This window comes from Pseudonaja textilis, chromosome 5 (assembly GCF_049901715.1).
Source record: "Pseudonaja textilis isolate UNSWEBS1 chromosome 5, rPseTex1.2, whole genome shotgun sequence".
Classification (NCBI taxonomy): Eukaryota; Metazoa; Chordata; class Lepidosauria; order Squamata; family Elapidae; genus Pseudonaja; species Pseudonaja textilis.
This window is the reverse complement of record NC_141994.1, coordinates 52,336,437-52,356,459: the sequence shown is the minus strand read 5'-3', so window position 1 is coordinate 52,356,459 and position 20,023 is coordinate 52,336,437. Positions and strand designations below refer to the sequence as shown.

General features: G+C 41.3%; 1 protein-coding gene across 2 annotated transcripts in view; it reads left to right on the top strand.

Annotated features, from left to right (window-relative positions):
- The window catches only part of ABTB3 (ankyrin repeat and BTB domain containing 3), a 231,597-nt gene that overhangs the window by 175,297 nt on the left and 36,277 nt on the right, over positions 1-20,023 (top strand). For both annotated transcript variants that reach the window (XM_026695343.2, XM_026695352.2), the window contains exons 4-5: positions 6,325-6,477; positions 19,414-19,579. In XM_026695343.2, the coding sequence (XP_026551128.2) occupies positions 6,325-6,477; positions 19,414-19,579 (319 nt within the window). The remainder of the gene's footprint in view (positions 1-6,324; positions 6,478-19,413; positions 19,580-20,023) is intronic.

Here is a 20,023-nt window from a genome sequence, read left to right as displayed (position 1 = left end):
GAAATTATATGGGAGTAATGGATTATGTATGCATTCTTTAAATTAGCACATTTGAGGTATTTTGATTCAAAAATTGTTGCCCTATGATGCATTGTTGTGGCTACTTACAAATAGATAACCACACCGGAGAATTTTAATAGTATATCAATTATTTTTGTCGTAAGTCAGTATGACTAAAATCAAATTTTGGTTATCACTCTAACATGGTAATATAGCAAAGCTCCCTCAAAAGAACATGGAGGTTACTTACAGAGCTGTGAAGCCTAGTGGATATCCGTTTGCTTATTTTTATTATTATTCTGAGATTCCCTAGCCATCTTTTATGAGGTAACTTTATCAACAAAATCTTTTATCACCTAACACTGGAAGTTTTTAAGAACAGATGGGACAAGCATTTGTCTGAAATGGTATAGGGTTTCCTACCTGAGCATGGGGTTGGACTAGAAAACCTCCAAGGTCCCTTCCAACTCTGTTATTCTGTTCTGTTAATTCGTTCTATAGAATTCTTTTTCTATTGATGTCTCCATGAAAAAGTTCTTTAGTAGTTCCTGTATCGATGTTAATTTTACAAGGCTGCGTACAGTATTTTCTCTCTAGAGACTTAACACCGAAGTCTTTCTGCAAAAAAAATCCTATTGTTCTGCAAGCTTAATCAACTTGCCCTTCAGTTTGTTCCTGACTTTTAATGTTCAGCCCAAGAGTTTATGTATAGGGAATTTATGGGAGTGTGTGCAGCATGCTGAATGTTGATCAACTCCATGTAAAGTCTTAACATATATTGCAAGCATATTTATTGCATTGATGTTCCTTAGTCTCTAGTACAATATGCAGTGTAAAATATGGGAACAAGATGTTGAGCAATTCATAAGTTAAAGGGCATTATTGTTGGGAGAAAATTTAATTATCAACAAATCATGGTGACAGAGTTCAGAAGATAAAGACAGCGAGAAACACACAGAGAGATAAACAGCCACATACATGCCAGCTTTCTCTTCAGATGTATTGGGGCTGCATGGCCAAAATCCAAGACATCTTGCAGGCACCTGGTTGGAAAGCTGATCTATACATAACACATACAAATATAATACTTTTATGCTGTGAATATATTGGCGATGGCTAATTTCTCCTTGGACATTTTAACGAACACAAACAAATCTGCCTATACAATAGGGAGAAGAGACACTATTCTTGTCCCCTTCAAACATGCCCAAACTTAACCATCACAATAATATATTTCCTGATAACTTCTTGGAGAAAGAAAAATAATGAAAAAGAGCAGGAAGAAAACTAAAACAAAGTTTGGATCACAGGAAGAGAAAAAAAAGGAAATACCTAGAAAGCAAATGAAAACCTGACAAAATAATAGCTATATCATACAGACTTATGTACCACTTCGTAATGCTTTACAGCCCTTTCTAAGTGGTTTCCAAAGTCATCATATTCCACCCAATAATCAGGTCCTCATTTAACAACCTTGGAAGGATGGAAGGCTGAGTCAACCTTGAGCTGGTAAGGATTGAACTCCCAGGAGTGAGTAAAGTCAGCCTGCAATACTGCCTTTTAACCACTATGCTATCATGGCTTAAACTTAGAAAATGCTTTATATCAAGGGTGTCCAACTTTGGCTACTTTAACACTTGTAGAGTTCAACTCCCAGAGTTCCCCAGTCAGCCATAACCCAAACCCTAACCCATGCTGTCTGGGGAATTCTGGGAGCTGAAGTCTGCAAGTGTTAAAGTAGAGGAAGTTGGACACCCCTTCTTTTACACTAAGACACATGATTGATATATCTAATTCAGTGCTGTATACATCGGCTAGAAGCAAATCCTCCCTCAGTCAGACAGAAGCCCATCTCAAATACACGTAAGATGTTGGAGACTGAATGGAGATACATTTCTTCTGGCTATGATCTGAAATAGGCAGATTGGAACCTCAATATTTAAATTTTCTGCACTGGGTGCTTCTATTTTGCTTTGTACAATAGTCTTTTTGACCCAACAAGAGGACAGGGCTTAAATGTTCTTGCTTAATCTCAAAGTACATAAGCAAGGTAATTCTTGGATAAGAGAGACTATTAGGAAATCCCACAGTTTTAGGCCAGAAAACTGGATTCTGGAGAAAGGGAATAACACTCCACTTTTGTATTATTGCCAAGAAGTTGAGAAGTTGAATTTTTACTTTTATCTCTTTCAACGTATTCTCTTCTTTCTTTTACTTTAGTAGACAAGCAAATTACTTTGCAGCTTTGTATAAAAATATATGTATTTATGAATAATCTTAAAAGCTTTTCAATTGGCCAATCTCATTTGATAGTTGAGCTTTACTGCACAAGTTTCTCATTGTTCTTACAGCAGTCACAAACTTCAAAAATCCTCCCAAACTAACTGTGTATCATCCTTTGAAACTCATGCTTATCCTTCCCTAGGGACAGACCAAAGCAAAGTCATTCCATTCTTGTGGCTGAGGGCTTTTTCATTGGACAAACTGCCTACCTGACCAAGCTAATATCCACCATGATTACACTGATTTGAAAGAGAGAGAAAAAGGCACATTTATTCCCTTGAAATGTTTGTTGAGCTAATACCTTTTAAAATCTTGAAATGAAAGTGGTGGGTGTTTTTGTTTTTTGCTTTACTGCTTCTGTCTTTGTGAAGGACAAGGAGAAGGTCAATTGTTCTCAGAGCACTGTAGAGTGTGATTTTGGGAGGGTGTCAACTTAGCAACCAGCAGCATTGATTGAATAGCTGCATAAGAACAAGCTCAGTAATTAGAGATAGTCAAAGGATATGATAAAGCAAAAGTTAAGATAATGGCCAAGTAAAAATGGGTGGACTTTATTTGAATTGTTGAGGTCACCATACTTTGCAAACATTCTTCTTAGTTGGAGAAAGGATATATGGAAGATATTCTCTAGAACAGGTGTATAAAACTTGCCTCATCGTGTTCCCATCATGTGACATTTCACGACTTTTTTCCCATTTGCAGAGCTGGGGGTGGGCGTGGTCTGCACATGATGCATCTGGCCCATGGGCCGCCAGTTTAATCCCCCTGCTCTAGAAGTTTAACTCTATGCTCTAATCTAGGATCTCCAAATGGTGAGAACAAGGTGAGGAAAATTTATGCTGGTTTAAAGGTAGTTTGAGATTTTCAAATAGATTACATAGATTACAGATTATATGAGCCAAACTGTTGAAGAAAGATAATCACATATGTTATGAACCTTGCAGTTTAAAACAATAAATAAAAATAAAAACCTGATTTAATCTTTTTGCTTGCTAAAAAATGTACAGATGTAGCTCTAGGTTCAATCAGACTCTCCAACATATTAGACATATGAGTTACATTTTTTATTTTTAGCATTCTCATGTTTCTTCCTTTTTTCTTTACTTCCCCATAAATTTATAGAATTATTATTTAGCTGAAGATGTTTTTAAATAAAGATTTCAAATCTCTTAATGATGTTAGGAAATAGTAAATGGATGCACACTGTGTATCACACTGAGTTGCTATTCAGTTTTTGCCCAAATAGAACATTTTTATTTCTGAACCTTGGAAGAAAGTACTAAAAGTTTGGGCTTCATTGTATGGTATTTGATTCACTTGCTGGTGTTGCCCGAATCCCTCCCTCCCTCCTTTCCTTCCTCCCGCTCTTTGAATAGGCACCTCTGAATGGTCTGGGAATGACCATTTCTGGAAGTGAAATCTTCTGGAATGGGAAGTGATCTGCAGCGCTCTAGATGTAGACTAACTATTTGAAAGGCTGTAGGAGCTGGTGAAAATCAGGAATAACAATAGGAAGTTGAATATGAGAGCCCATAGTGGGAAAGTATTAACTAATGTTAGTCATGATAGAACACATCAATCAGTCATAGCTCTTACTTTACTGATTTTTGTCAGGTTGCATGCCAAACCATGATTTATAGAGATGTTTCATAGCACACTAAAACAAATCCAAAGTAACCACAGTATCTTGTAATACAGTATGTGAGCCATTATGTCCAAGATGGGAGGAAACAGTAAAAGAATTTGAATGGGGAAGAGAGAGTAGTTGGGTCACATATTGAGTTAAACTATAATTTATTTTAAATGGGCTCAGGGCTCAGACATAACTCTCAGCAATGCCACTGTGAGAGGTGCAGAACAAATAGACTAGAAAATTAGGGATCTCTTGCTAATTATGCTTTAGGCAAGACCAGGAAAAAATAGGGATAAAATATGCAGTACTGGTAGTTCTCGACCTACAACAATGTTTTAATGACTGCTCAAAGTTACAGTGGAACTGAAAATAGTGACTTTATTTTTCACATTTACAACCCACAGTCACATAATAAAAATTCAGACACTTGGCAACTGACATGTATTTATGACGGTTGCAGTGTCCAAACTTCTTGTGATCCCCTTTTGCGACCTTCAATGGGGAAATCAGCTTCACTTAATAATTGTATTAACTAATTTAACAACTGCAGTGATTCACTTTACAAATGGGACAAGAAAAGTTGTAAAATGGAGCAAAACTCAACAAATTTCTCACTTAACAACATAAATTTGGGGTTCAGTTGTTGTCAGTTGTCAGTTGAGGACTACCTGTCTTTGTCCCAGAAATGCACTGTTACTAAGATTAAATGAAAATAGTTAGACATGCACACATAAACACAGACATATATAGACAACACACACACAGAGTCACACACAGACATCTCTCTTTCTCCCTCCACACTTTTTAACCAAACAAGCAGAATAATAGAATAAATTAGAATAATTATCAATTATTTCTGAGTGATGAAAAACATTGTGTAATTCAGTCTAAATACTGGTACCTTTGGTCCATTCCCCCCATTTTTGGGGGGAAGTCCAGAAAAGCAAAATTTTCCAAGAGTTTTGCAAGCTATGATGCTGCTAAGATTTTTCTGGTAAGGGAACCCTTTCTGAGTAATCCATACTGTAGTATCTACAGTATTTAATTCCTACAATGCGGCTCATACCAGTGAATCTTATCACACCTGTCTTTGCCTTTGCCTTCAGTAGCTAAGTTTCATCAGGAAATTTCAGCATGATTAATTAGAGAGTGAGCTAATAAGAGGTCATAATTAGTCTGGACATTTCTAACTGCAGATTATGCTGATAACTATTCAGCTGCTTTGCTTTGCATCGTTTGTCATCACATATTTATTGTGATCCCTAGAGTGTATCATATATTACTCTCATGCCATATCACCAGATTTTTTTTTACACAAGCTGAATAGGCAGAGTTTAATAAGCTGCCTCTTTGGAGGCTGCAAGATATATCTATGTGGCTCCCCTTTAAGTAGCTAAATCAAGCCCTAAGCCTTTCTTTTGAATTTTACTTGTATTTTCTGTCCTGCTCTCAAATCCTGTATTTGTAATGAGAGAGTGCAAGTCTTGTCCTCCTGCCAGAGGCAGGACAGGTTGCAGTTTTGGAATTAAAAGAAGAGACTGCTGAATTCCGACAAAGGAAACTGGTGGCTATCATTCTGAAATTTATTTTATTCCAAAGTACTTGCTCTGGATTGCAACTTTAAAAGCATGGTATCAGTTATTCATGAAAAAAAATACAATCATTGCATTTTTAATATCAGGCAGACATGTTGTGTTCAGGACACTGAACATTAACATGTATGTTAGCATTACACACCTTTCAGAGTTAATATTCCACCATTCTTTCTATCAGGTTGGTTGAGAGGAAGGAGAGGGCTATCCTATCACTCTGACTCTTTGTTTATATCTGAAAAAGAAGCTTTGATAAATACTACTCTCTGACTTTAAAGTAAATGAGTAGCTGTTTTGACTGTGAATGGATTTAAGTTTTTCTTAATATGGAATAAAAGTGTGCAAATCCCAAAGGAAATACAGATCGATTGGAAAATAAAACAGAGATTCATGTGCAAACATTTGGGAAATGTTATTACAGAGAAAGAAAACCAACATCCTTAGAAGAAAAACCATACTTTTTATATTTTTTATATTTTAATTATATACTATTATTTTATAATAACCAGTCATTGCGAGTTGGGCGGCATACAAGTTGAATAAATTATTGGTATTAGTCCACTATATAATAATAATTTAAAAGATCCCAGGTCCTTGGGAAAGATTTGATAGGTGGATAAAAATACCAGATCCAGTTTAAACATCTGGCTGACCATGCGACTGACCATAATAATAATTATAATGTAGCAATAGATTATCATTGCTATTATTGCACTGCTTGCTTAGCTGCATTGTTAAGAGCTTTCAGAGTGCCTGAGAATCATGGACAGATTATGTTTTGCTCAGGGAAACCAGCTTCTTTGTTTTGTTTTGCAGGCCGTTTATCGTGCTGCCCCCCCTGATGGAATGGATAAGAGTAGCTTTGGCTCACGCCGGGCACCGTCGCAGTTTCTCAGTGGATAGTGACGATGTACGACAAGCAGCCCGGCTGTTGCTTCCAGGAGTTGACTGCGAACCTCGGCAGTTAAAGTAAGTCTGTGCAAAGCAGTGGCATTATATGATGAAGAAATTGCTGTGCCGTAACAACACAAGGACAAGAAGTCAATTGCATATGCAGATCTGACTCTTTTTACATTTTTTTAGCCGTTTCACAAATGCATTTCTTTCCATAGAGCAACTGAATCTGTGAGACTGATGTGCTTGCATGTTTACCTTGATCAAGCCTTAAGCGCTTCCTTTTGAGTTCTTGTTTGTTTTTCTCCTTTGTTATCAGATGGGATTCTTCTTCCAAGAGACTGAAGTGTTCATCTGATTTAGATCAATCTTGCTATGCCTGTTTGCAAAAATTTGGAGCTTGCTGCTTCAAAGGCTGTAACATCGCCTTCTTCCTCTTCCTTGCTAGAGCCATGGCCCAATTTGCACTTAGCTCCTGTTACAAGATTTTGCTTTTCATTTGTCTCTTTCTGAAAAGATGCAGTGTTGCTATTTATTTGGCTTATTTTTAATGTAATAAATAAAAGGCAGCAATGCATCTAATAATTTCATAGTGCCACTGTACATTTTATATGTTGGGTTTTATAAAGAAGGCTGTTGCCATGGTTCTCACGTATGTGGAAGTTTTTTTTTTTAAAAAAAAAACAACCCATAAAAGTTGACGTATTTTGCATTTTGAGAGATTTCACTCCCTGGCCCCCTTACACAAGATGACCTGGTGTTTGGCATTAAGAATCTGTCAAGGCAGGAAATATCATGTGGGTGCTGAAGACCCTCAGAGGAAAACAGAAATGACAATTCAGAGGTCTTTTTTGGAGACCAGTGATTTCAACCTCAAACAAACATGGATATTTTTGTCTTCACAGTCAGTTGCAAGATCTTCCTTCGCTGTATGAGCAAAGGATTGTCTACCGTGTATATGTTAGCAGATTTCAACATTTCTTGTATCAATGGGAGGAAAATACTTCTAATGATATTTTAAAGCATAAGACATAATATATGCCAAAAATGGGTGTTTGGATTATAGGTGTTGGTATGTTATTGTTTTGACTGGAACCTTGGTGTTCCCTAAGTCACCTAGTGAGAACAAAATACAGAGCAATGGAAACAATGTGAACAATCTACTATATCTTGATATATAGTAGTTGAGAACTCTTGTTGTTTTGGTGTCTTTAGTGTTGACTGGACTAATCCCCACAATTTTCTTGGGAGAGGCTGGCCATTGCCTTCTCCTCAGGTTTGAGAGAGAGTAACTGGCCTAAAGTCATCCATCTGGCTTTGTGTCCAAAGTAGGCCTAGAACTTACAGATTCCTAGTTTCTAGCCTGGTGCTTCAACCATTACACCGAAATGACTCTTCAGTTGAGAGCTGCTCTTAGAGAAGGAGGTTGTGGATTGCATTACATTGAGTGAATCTGTGATATCATCAAAGTGGGCATCACCTGTCATCGGAGCCACGATAGTAGATTTCTCTTTTGAAGAATAATCCTGCTTTGTTTTATATTTGTTTTTAACATGTTTGGCTTAAAATATTATTTATACTAATTTAATGGTCATTTTCCACTGAAAGCAGGAGGAAAACATTCTCAATAACTTGTCAGTGTTCAGTGCCATAGTGTTTGGGGCAGAGGTGGTATTCAGCAGGTTCTGACCAGTTCTGGAGAACCGGTAGCGGAAATTTTGAGTAGTTCAGAGAACCAGCAAATATAACCTTTGACTGGCCCTGCCCCCATCTATTCTCTGCTGGGTCTTCTTTTGTTGCCCTGCACAGGAGAACAGACCTGGAAAGCAGGTTAGTGGAATGGGGAGGGAATGGGGATTTTGCAGTAACCTCCTCCCAGGAGTGGGGAGGGAATGGAGTATCCTTCCCCTGAAGTGGGGAGGGAATGGAGATGTCACAGTATCCTTCTCCTGCCAGCCTACCAAGCCATGCCCACAGAACTGGTATTAAATTTTTTTGAATCCTACTAATGGTTTTGGGTTGGCAAGAAAGATGTTTGGAGCTTGCTTTGAGACTGCAGGCCACAGGTTGCCATTCCTGTTTTGTGTCCATGTACATACAAATATAAACCTCCATATACTATGCCATGTATTACTACAAAACCGTGGAAAAGTCCAGCATAGCTACCCTGAAAAGAAAAGTCAGCAATCTAATATTTATATCTTATAAGTGATGAACTCTGAATATAAGTAAATAGCCAGCCAGAGATTTTATTTATATTTCAGTTAAAAAGTTGAAACTCTTTATTATTTATTGGGCAGTGTCAATTACTGTAGAACAAACAGAAATTTGCCAGAAATTTGCTTTTCCATATATAAAAAAGCGAAATACCACTCACACATCATAAAATCTCCAAAACCGTAAAACCTACAAACTTGAAATTTGGCACGTATGTTCCTCTTGGCTTCTAGGTGCTTACTAAGAAAGGACTTTTCAAAATGACTATCAGAGCATTAGTATTTGGTATATTATTATTAACTCACTCTGATGCTAAGGAGTTCTACTCTCCTCCCCACCTGAAATCTGTTCCAAATGTAAAACACAAGCAGAGAAGAAGAGTTTCAGTTTCAGCTTTAGCTTTACAGCAGCAACCAGCTTTAGTACAGAACAGTTGAGCCCAGGCTCCTTGCTGTCTCCTTCTTGCTCATACTGCAAATATTGTTTCAGTTTCCAAGCAGCCATCAACTCTCTCACACACTAACAGGACACTAGCCAGATGAATACCGATGGATGCTGTTAAGCAGAGGCACAATTCCTCCTCCTTTTATTTCCTCCCCAAAAACTAAACCTGATCACATAATTTCGTAATGAAGCATGGGATATAGAGCTAGTTCCTAATATATGCAATTACTTATTTATTCATTATTTATTTATTTATTTTATTTTGTCAAGCGATTATAAGGTAACAGGTATAAGAATAAACGTATGAATACATGAAATGGATACATATAAGAAAAATAAAAAGAAACAATAGGACAGGGACGGTAGGCACATTGGTACTTATGAGAGCTTGGTGTAATGTTCATATTCCAGAAACCCCTTATTCAAATTTAGGTCTTTTATTAGAATGAGACGAACTTCTTTCCCACTGATCATGATGATGTTGTAGCTAGAAGCTGGCCGTTGCAATAAATTCCAAGTGCTTTCTGACAAATGAAAGGAAACTGTTTCAAGGGAGATTGACCACTCCTCAATCAGGAATGTAGCATTGCCTTGCTTTGAAGAGACAGTCTATTATTTCTTGTTCTTCCCTCCCAGCTGTTATCCTATTGTAAGCATGCTGGTTTGATAAAGAAGTCCAAATGTTACAATACTTGCCTGCCAGCAGTTTTAAAATAATACACAATTGCCACCATGCTTGCACATATCCTCTCTTTTTCATCTTTTCCCCCCCTCTTAACCTGGTGAACAGACTTTTGTGTTTAGGCACAAACATTTAGGATCAAAACAGTTGTCATTGGTGGCTAAATATTGATTGTCTGGCAGTTGTCTATGCTTGGGTATTGAACAAGAAGACCAAATCCTGAGTGGTTTAATAGTCCACAGAGGAGTTACCATGATTCTGTCTTAAACCCCAGATAGTACAGTTAGTAGAATCTGAAGGTAATGGATCAGTGTGTTTTAGATTCTAAGGATCGAGCAATAAACTAAAATAACACAGAGCCAAATAATCTAGTAAAACAAAATAGCTTTCTCCAAATTAGTTTCAATATCCCCCTCATACGCTTCTCTCCTTGAGTGTCCTTGTCCACATCTCGAATTTTGACTAATTCCCTAATTTCAGCCATGAGAACTGCAATAATTAGGGACAAAAATATCGCCCCAGCATGTGGCTGTAAACAAACTCCTTGACAACCCAGCAGTATCTGATGCTGATGATTCCAGAGGATGAATAGGATTTGAAAACTTACTTGATAGGAAATTTGTCTAGATATTCTTATGTTTCATTGCCCAGCCTGACATGCAGTTTTAAGCCTTTCTGAATCGAATCAGTATGGCAGGTGAACTGAAGCCGTTCCACAGACTTCATTTCCCAAATATAATTTACTTCCCCAAACAGTTTTGTCCTACCAGAAGAAACAAGATATCGGTGTATTTCCTTAACTTGTATGTAGTCCATTAGCTGTATTAATTTATTAGAAATTATGTTCAATGCTTCTGGAAGGCACCAAGTTGGGAAAAATATTGTATGGAAGCAATCTAGTACATCATATGTACATCGTCTTGTAGGTCACTTAAAAATAATAAAGATTTTCTTTCATTCTGTTGCAATTTCCCTGTATAGGTCAATTATAGTTGTCGTAAGAATTAATTTAAACGTTATCTTACCTGCATGTTTCTTGACTAGGTTGACCTGCCCTACAGACACCTGTCCAAATAGTTAGTTCTGGCCCTCCAATATCGCTTAGAATTTTGCTAGCAATGAATGTAAGCTTTATTCATCTCATCTCTTCATCTTTGCAATACACAACTGATCTATAGCAGTCCAGTCCTTCCCTGCAATACCTGCCACCATAATAGCGATGCTGCCACAGATAATCATTGTAATAATCCTTGATTTACAGCTTTAATGGAGCTTGCCCATTACAGTTGTAAGTCAGTCATAAAGCAGATCATCACATGATCAGAAGACTGGGCTTGTAAAGTGACTACCACAGTAGTAAAGTGATGACCACAGTCAAGCAAGCCCATTATTTGCTATGATGAGGCTGAGCCTGGGGGGGCGTCCTCGAGTCTGCTGTACCCACAAGAAATCTAAGTCGAGCTCACCTTGAATTCCTTTGATTCTTCTTCTTCTTGTTGTGCCATATCCATCATTGGACATTGGCGATCATCCTGGGAATCCTATTTTTATCAACAGCCACACGAAAAAGTGCTGCTGAGTTTTGTCTAAACCAGTCCCTTAGATTTTGAAGCCATGATGTTCTTCTTCTGCCCTGACTTCATTTTCCTTCATTCTTTCTTTGGGGGATTAAGTGAAGTATGCCATATTTTTCTGAGTGTCGCATCACATGTCCAAAATATTCTAACTTTGCTTTTTTATGGTTTTGATTATTTCCCTTGGTTTTCCCAGGCAGTTTATCACCTGATTCTAATCTACCACCAATTTGCTTTGACAGTTAGTAGATCAGATTCTTGTAGAGAGCTTAAGCATGCAATAAACCTATATATTCATTTGAACTAAATGGTTATTTGACTCCTGGTTTCCTGCATTTGACACACTAGGGTGTTTCTACTCTTTTCAGTATCAGAGGTTGATAATATAAACATCCATTATTTTTGTGTGTGAAGTGATAGGATTTCATAGCACAGGAGTTTGGGAGGCAGTGTATACTTTCATAACAATGTTTTGGAGTTCTTTATTATCACTCTGGTCCTGTTATCACAGTTCACTCTGCTTTGGCAAAGCCAATGTTGAAATTTGGTTATCCTTTGCCTTGTGTAGGGGTGATTCTGTGGCTTCAACTAACAGGAAAAAGTGGCTCATTTTCCTGTTAGTTGAAGTTTTGTTTCACCTTATCTCCCAACATCTCGATTCAAAGCAGCCTCTTCCACTGTATTATTCCTTCACTTCAATAGAAGGTTAATATTTTATTGCTGGAGTGCACAATGTATATGGATTGTTCAGCAATTATATTTCTTCTCCTTAGTTCCAGCTACTATACTAACACACAATTATGGTTTTAATTATTGGAGGAAAAATAACTTATATGATCTTGCATATATTTTTTTCATATAATATTTGCACCAAAACAAATTCCTTATGTGTCCAACCACACTTGGCCAAAAAAGAATTCTGTTCTATTCTATTCTATTCTATTCTATTCTATTCTATTCTATTCTATTCTATTCTATTCTATTCTATTCTATTCTATTCCTTCTTTCACCTTTGGAAGTCACAAAGGCTTTTTAATGGCAGAGAGCAAACAATAAACCATTTTCAGACTTCAGCACTTTTATTTACATTTTTGTAATCAACCTTCCCCAACATGGCTACCTTCATATATAGATATAATCTGCCTTTTAAGGGTGGCTGAGATTTACAGTGACAATAATTGCAATTCTGCTTTGTGAGGATTCACAAGATAAAAATTGTTCATGGTATGGAAAGGCCCAGTGACTGTGGAATGTCAAGGCAGGTAGAGGACTATTTATATTTAGCAACATATAATTACAAAATGTATGCTCTACGAATTCAAATTAAGGTCAGAAGCAATCCTAAATCCAGATATTATAAATTGTCCGATTTTGAAAATGATCAGGGATAAGATGTAAAAGTAGCTGTTTAGAAAAGGAAACAGATTGCTTTAAAGACAATGATTTAATTAGACCAATTAAGTGCTTATGAAGTGATTTGCACAGTTACTATTAAGTATGGGAAATAAGAGGCTGAACCAGGGCTTAGTGCAACAAGGTTTATTTACAAGGGCTGAACGTGCTTGCTCAGCCTGGGACTGGCTCGCAGCGAACAGCTCAGGGCTGGACCCAGCAGCCTGCTTTTATAGCAGGCTGCTGGGGAAACCCAGCCAATGAGGAGGGGCAGCCGCCCCGCAGCGCGAACGGACCTTGGTGGGAACTTCTTCAAGGTCCAGGGACATAACACCCTTTCCCCCAGATGCGAACACGCATAGTCCTTGAGGTATACGGGAGGCTTGTGCTGACGCCCAGAGCGGCGCAACTCTGGTGTGCTGTTCAGTGGATCAGAGTCCATTGGCGACTGTTGGCTCGATGATGAGTCCCGAGTACCACCTCGGTCGGAGTAGGTCCGGGGTCAGTAGGGCTGGACGCTGGGAGTGTCCTCACGCCGTCTGGCTCGGATGGGTTGGACGCTAGGTCGCCGCAGTCATCATTTGGATTCTCTGGTCCGGCTGGAGACGTTAGCAGGTCATCGGAGTCGATGTCGCTGTGTGGAAGTTGCAGTGGACTCTCACGGTCTGTGCCCCGAGTCGCGGCTGACAAGGGTGCCCTGGCGCTCCGGCTGGTCCAGATGTCGCCTCCAGACCCGGCCATCTTCCAGCTTAACCCGGTATGATCTGGGTCCTGTGATGGCTACGATTTCTCCTGGGATCCACAATGGGTCGCCAGCGAAGTTTCTCGCGAACACGGGTTCCTGCAAGACAAAATGCCTACTCCCCGATGTGGAAGCGAGAGGAGAGTCAGGGCAGTAATGTGGGTGGAGCCTGTCCAATACAGTTCGCAGGCGTCTGCCCATCAGAAGCTCGGCCGGGACTTGTTGGTTACTGTGCAAGGGGTTGAATGCTGGCTTAACAGGAAACAGGATAGTTTGTGGTGCCAGTCATCCTTGTTGAACCTGGCCAGGGCTTCTTTAGTGGTCCTAACAGCTCTCTCTGCTAGCCCATTACTGGCAGGATGAAAGGGGGCCGTGAAGATGTGACGAATGCCCAGGTTGGCCGTAGAAACGACTGAATTCGGTTGACGCGACTGGGGACCATTGTCGGAAACAATGGAGTCTGGTAGACCGTGGCGTTACGAACAGGCGAGTCAATGCCTTGATGACTGCTTGTGAAGTGGTCGTGGATAGTTGTGCCACATCAATCCACTTTGAGTAAGAGTCTACGACCACGAGGAACATTTTGCCATGCAATGGGCCCGCGAGGTCGATGTGAATCCTGGACCAGGGTGCGTTGGCACTTTCCCACTTGGTGGGGTGGCAATTGGAGGGGATGGACGGGAAACCTGGCAGGGATGGCAGGAGCTACCCATTTGTTGATGTCCTCATCAAGGCCGGGCCACCAAATGTAGCTTCGCGCCAACGCCTTCATTCTGACGATGCCAGGGTGGCCTTCATGCAACGCTCCAGCACTCGGGTACGCAGAGATGTCGGGATGACCACTCGAGTGCCCCATAGCAGGCAGCCCTGTAAGCTCGACAGTTCCTGTAAGCGGTCTTAAATGGCGTGAATTTAGCTTCAATGTCACTGCCCGGCCACCCCCTCCTCACCCAGTCCAGTACCTGGGCGATCGCTTTGTCCGTTTTGGATTTATTGGCAATATCAAGGGCAGTGATTGGTAGGTCCAGTTGGGTGACTTCAAAAATGGCGCTTGACCGGGGCAGGGTCTTCAGCTGGGTCAGGCAGGGGCAGCGGCTAAGAGCGTCTGCGTGGGACAATGTTTTACCCGGGCGGTGCACAAGTCTATACGAGTATGCTGCTAGGAAAAGGGTCCATCTGGTCATTCTGGGGGACAGAATTTGAGGGGTCTGCTTGTCACCTGCTAGTAACCCTAAAAGCGGTTTGTGGTCGGTGACTAGCTCGAAAAAGTGGCCAAAGAGAAATTCGTGAAATTTCTTCACCGCTGTAACAGCTGCCAAGGCTTCTTTATCAATTTGACTGTAATTGCGCTCTGTTGCAGAGAGCGTCCTGGAAAAAAAAAAGCGATAGGGGCCTCGGAGCCGTTGGGCAGTCTGTGACTTAAAACTGCCCCAATGCCGAAAGGAGATGCGTCTGCGGCCAGTACTAATGGGAGGTTGGGGTCAAACTGGATAAGCACTGCCTCTGATGTGAGTAGCGACTTGACTGCGCGGAAAGCGGAGTCTTCTTTGTGTCCCCAGTGCCAAACCGTTTTTTATCCAGAAGTCTGTGGAGGGGTTCTGCCACAGAGGCTTTATGGGGCAGGAATGACGCCAGTAAAGTTCAAGAGCCCTAAAAGGCCTGCAGTTCTGCTTTGGAGGTTGGAGTGGGTGCCTCGTGTATTGCCTTAACCTTGGACTCCAGGGGGTGAATGCCTGAGGCGTCAATTTTATAACCCAGAAAGTCCACCTGTCTAGTGGCAATGGCACATTTTTCTTTTTTTAACTTGAGGCCATGCTGCCTGAACCTCTCCAGGACTGCTCTAACTCTCTGGAAGAGTTGGGGTCTGTTCCTGGCCGAGACTAAGATGTCATCGAAGTAGGGTACTACTCCAGGAAGGCCCTGTAAAATCCGCTCCATGAGGGATTGAAAAATGCCTGGGCAACACTTACGCCAAACTGGAGACGCTTGCACTGAAAGCACCCTGTGGGTGACAATGGTCTGAAGTTCTGCTTGCTTGGTCATCAACAGGGAACTGTTGATATGCTTGAGACATGTCCAATTTGGCGAAGATAGTGCCAGGTTCAAAAGTATGTAATAAATGCTGAATGATGGGTACTGGATAAGCGCTAACTTGCAAGAATTTATTGATTGTGGTCTTGTAGTCTGAGCAAATTCTCAGGCTACCATCTTTTTTTAGGGGTGTGACGATGGGCGCCTCCCATTTGGCGAAGTCTGTAGGCTCCAGGATCCCTTGTTTTAATAATTTATCTAATTCAAGGTCTAATTTAGGCCGAATGGCGAATGGAACTCTGCGAGGTTTTAACCGAATTGGGACTGCCTGGGGATCGACTGAAAATGAGATAGGGGTGCCATTATAACACCCTAACTCATCACTGAATACGTCTGAGTAATCAGCAAACAGGGAGTCCGTGTCAGAGGTTGAGGTAGCATGGACTCCTGTTAGACCTAACCCGAGGTGGGGAAACCAATCAAGTCCCAAAAGTGTAGGGAGGTTGCCGCTCACTACCACTAGAGGTAGGTGGCCCTTAAAGGTTTTAAAATTAACAAAAAACTTGCCTCTGCCGATTACAGGAATGGTCTTCCCCTGGTAGTCCTTTAGGCTAAGCTGGCACTTCTGGAGTCGGCTTCTTGATAGGCTGGGTTGAAGCTCCTTGAGGGTGTTCCAGGAAATAATGGAGAGCGCTGACCCCGTGTCAACCTCCATGTTGCAAGGTTTACCTTCTAATAAGACGGAAAGAGAGATTTTACTAATAGAATAGCAAGTTTGATTAGTGCGGCAGTTTAATACTTGCCTTTTGGGTCCGGCATGTGCGAATGAAGATGCCCTTTGTGCTGCGCTGTGAGGCTTGGCATACTCTTGCAATGTGCCCCTTCTTATGGCAGTTGTTGCAAGTGGCTCCTTTGAATTTGCATGTGGTCCTCAAGTGGGTCCACCACAGGAAAGGCACAACGTGATGTGCTTGGATGGCCCGGTGTTATCCTGTCTGGTTCCTACCTGAGGGCGCCTGGCGCCAGTGAGGCGGTGAATGTCGGCCTCGTCACCGGGTCTTCCTCATTGATCACCTCTTCTGAGTGGACGGAAACTGCTGTTTGCTTGGTGACAGAACCTTGGATCTCGGTGGCTGAATGAGATGCCAGCTCCTCTGCCAGGGCTTCCTCGATGGCTTGAGCGAGGTTAAGGTCTTTTTTGGCGAGCAGCCATCTTTGTAGGCGCGGTCCTTGACCCCACAGACCAGCTGGTCTAGGAGCATGTCATCAAGGTAGCTGCCAAACCCACAATGGAGTGCTGCAGTCCTGAGAGCAGCCATGTACTGATTGATGCTCTCTTTGTCCCCCTGCTTCCTCATTCTGAAGGTGAAACGCCTGGCAATCTGTGAAGGTCTAGGAGAATAGTGGTTAGTAAGGATTTCTAACAGTTCTGTCCAGGGGACATTTTTTAACTCACGTGGAGCCACAAGAGCTGTGGCTGTATCGAAAACGATGGCTCCACAGTAGGTCAGGAAATGTGCTTTCTTTCGGTGTTCCCCTGCCTCAGCCAATCCGATGGCGTCGATGTAATAATTAAATCGATTCTTGTATGATTCCCACTTCTCCTCATCTGGCTTGAATGCTGGGAAGGCTGGATTGGCGTTCATGTTGTAGGTCTGCTGGTTAACCTGTTGGGGAAAAAATGCTCTCTCTCTGGGTAGCAGTAGAGGTTTGGTGCCTGTGCTAGGCAAGTGCTCTCTCTCTCTGGGGTAGCAGTAGAGGTTTAGTGCCTGTGCTAGGCAAGTGACTTCAGCTCTGGTGAAATTTCGCAATTCCCTTCTCTCTCTCTCTGGGGATCAGAAGGTGTTTAGACTGCAACGGTCGTTGGTAGCGCCTTTGAAATTCGCGCCTGTGTGGGCGTTAGTGACTTCGTAATACAACGCTGTGTTGTATTTGAATGTGCTTCAGCTGACAGCTATTCCGAATTTCGCGCCTAAACGGCACGAGCGGCTGCGGCTCGCAGCGCTTCTCACTCGCTGGCTTGTTCACTGATCGCTTTCTCTCTGGGCTGCGATCAGCGCTGTTCTATTTTAGCTGACCGCCTCTCTCTGGGCTGCGGATCAGCGTTATAGTGATTCAGCGTTCGTTCTCATTTCGGGCTGATCGCTCTCTCTGCTTGCGGTCAGCGCTGCCTATTTTTGGCTGATCGTTCTCTCTCTCTGGGCTGCAGATCAGCATATTAGTGATTCAGCGTTGCAGCTTGCCTCTGGTAGCCATCCCATCCTTCGTCGCCAGTATTAAGTATGGGAAATAAGAGGCTGAACCAGGGCTTAGTGCAACAAGGTTTATTTACAAGGGCTGAACGTGCTTGCTCAGCCTGGGACCGGCTCGCAGCGAACAGCTCAAGGGCTGGACCCAGCAGCCTGCTTTTATAGCAGGCTGCTGGGGAAACCCAGCCAATGAGGAGGGGCAGCCGCCCCCGCAGCGCGAACGGACCTTGGTGGGAACTTCTTCAAGGTCCAGGGACATAACAGTTACAGTTTTACATCAACAGTCCATCAGTCAAAATGATTTTACAACATCTAAAAAAAAAGGAAAGAAAAAAATGGCCCTAAATTGCAGTCCTTGATAAACTGTAGGAAGTCTGCAGAACTGCAAGTGCAAAACTAATATTAAGGTGCCTCAAGGGCTTTGCAAAGTCATGCTATAAAGAGGGAACAATAACACTGGATCCCATGTTTGGTATAATAAAGCCTAGCTGTTTATATTTACCTGGTTTCATCCTGTTTCCTTCCTTTCATAAGAGATAGAAAATAAAAGTGACAGCAACCAGGCAGACTTTATGTTAACAGACTTGATGTAATTTATTATGATTATTGGGAAAAAAAACTGTTAATAGAGGTCAGATCTAGAACAGTCATTAGAAATTAAAGGAAATAGCAGTTGTATATCTCTAGAGCAGGGGTGTGAAACTCAAGGCCTGCATGCGCCCCCACCCCGACTCCATTTTCTCTGGCAGAGCGCTAGCAAAACAAACTAAAAACAAAACAAAACAAAAGGAGAAATGTTTTCCCTTTTGCATTTGAGCATTCAAGAAGGGACAGGAAAGGAGAAAGACAAAGGAAGAAGGGAAGATGGGAAGAGAGCAAGGAAGGAAAAAGAAGAAAAGAGAGAAAGGGAGACAAAAGGAGAATGAAGAGGGAAGGAAGGAAGGAAGGAAGGAAGGAAGGAAGGAAGGAGTTTATAATAAGAAGGAGGGAGGGTCTGGGGGAAGTTCTACCTTAGCACTTGGCCACCACAGGTGCACCCGACATGAGTGACATCAAGTTGGCCATGCCCACCCTGGCCATGCCTACCCTGGCCACGCTCAACCAGGCCACACCCACCCCACCTCCCTGAGGTCAAATACAATCCTGATGTGACCTTCAATGAAATTGAGTTTTCCTCCACTGATGATTGTCTATCCTTTAAGTGATACCATCCTAAATCTACTTCTTTTTCATCACGTCAAAAAAAAAGTGGGGGAGACTTTTTCCAGCTCCGGGAACCAGTATTTTATGACTGAGAGCCTCCCCTTTAGCCCAAATCTATTTGACCATAGTCTCTGTCTATTAGCTCTAATCTATCTGAGTTCCTGCTTTTTCTTGACAATTACTGGGCTCCTTTAAAATTTAAGTAACAATCAAATGTCATAACTGCAATTCTATATTAAGGGACAGAAACTTGAGGCAAAAATGTGGCATACCTGTCTAGAAGAAACTGGTAGGAATAGTTATGGTTTTGGGGTGAGATTTCCTCTATATAAATCATCTGTGACAGTTCATTATTTAGGTTGTTTGTTGCAATGGCAGTGTATGTCATTCAAAGGCACAAAATGTGGCAGTGGAAAAAATGAATGGCAAAATTCATTTTTTTGAAATAATTTTCTAACTCTTTTCTTCTATTCGCAGAATTGATGACTGTTTCTGTGCTTCTCGGAAACTGGACGCAGTGGCCACAGAAGCAAAATTCAAGCAAGACCTCGGGTTCCGGATGTTGACCTGTGGCCGAACAGATCTGGTCAAGCAAGCCATAACTTTGCTGGGGCCCGATGGAATTAACAGCATGAGTGAACAGGTATAAAGAATTATAAACCATGTAGAAAAACGAAGACTTTGCTTTAAAAAAAAAAAGAAATTAAATATTAATTTTCTGAACATCTTGAAACAAAGTGCTTAAGGAAAATGAGTTCCTTTTACTTGGATGGGTTGCTTATGTGGGGAGTTTATTATAGACATATTTATGATCAGTAATTGGTAACATAGATGGAACGCTGACTTAAAATAGCGCTTGGGAGCAACTGTACATCCCTTCTTTGTGACCACTGAAACTCAAGGAATCTCATGGCCAAATAACAAAGGCAACATTCCCTGCTCTATTTTCACCATAAAGAATTAATACGATTGTAAACACCATTCATATTTGCTTTTAAGATTTCTAAAGAAACAGAACAAAAATGGTAAGAAACCCAAAACATTTAGGAAAACTTAGTCCTACCAAAAAAGAGAGTTCTCTTTGCAG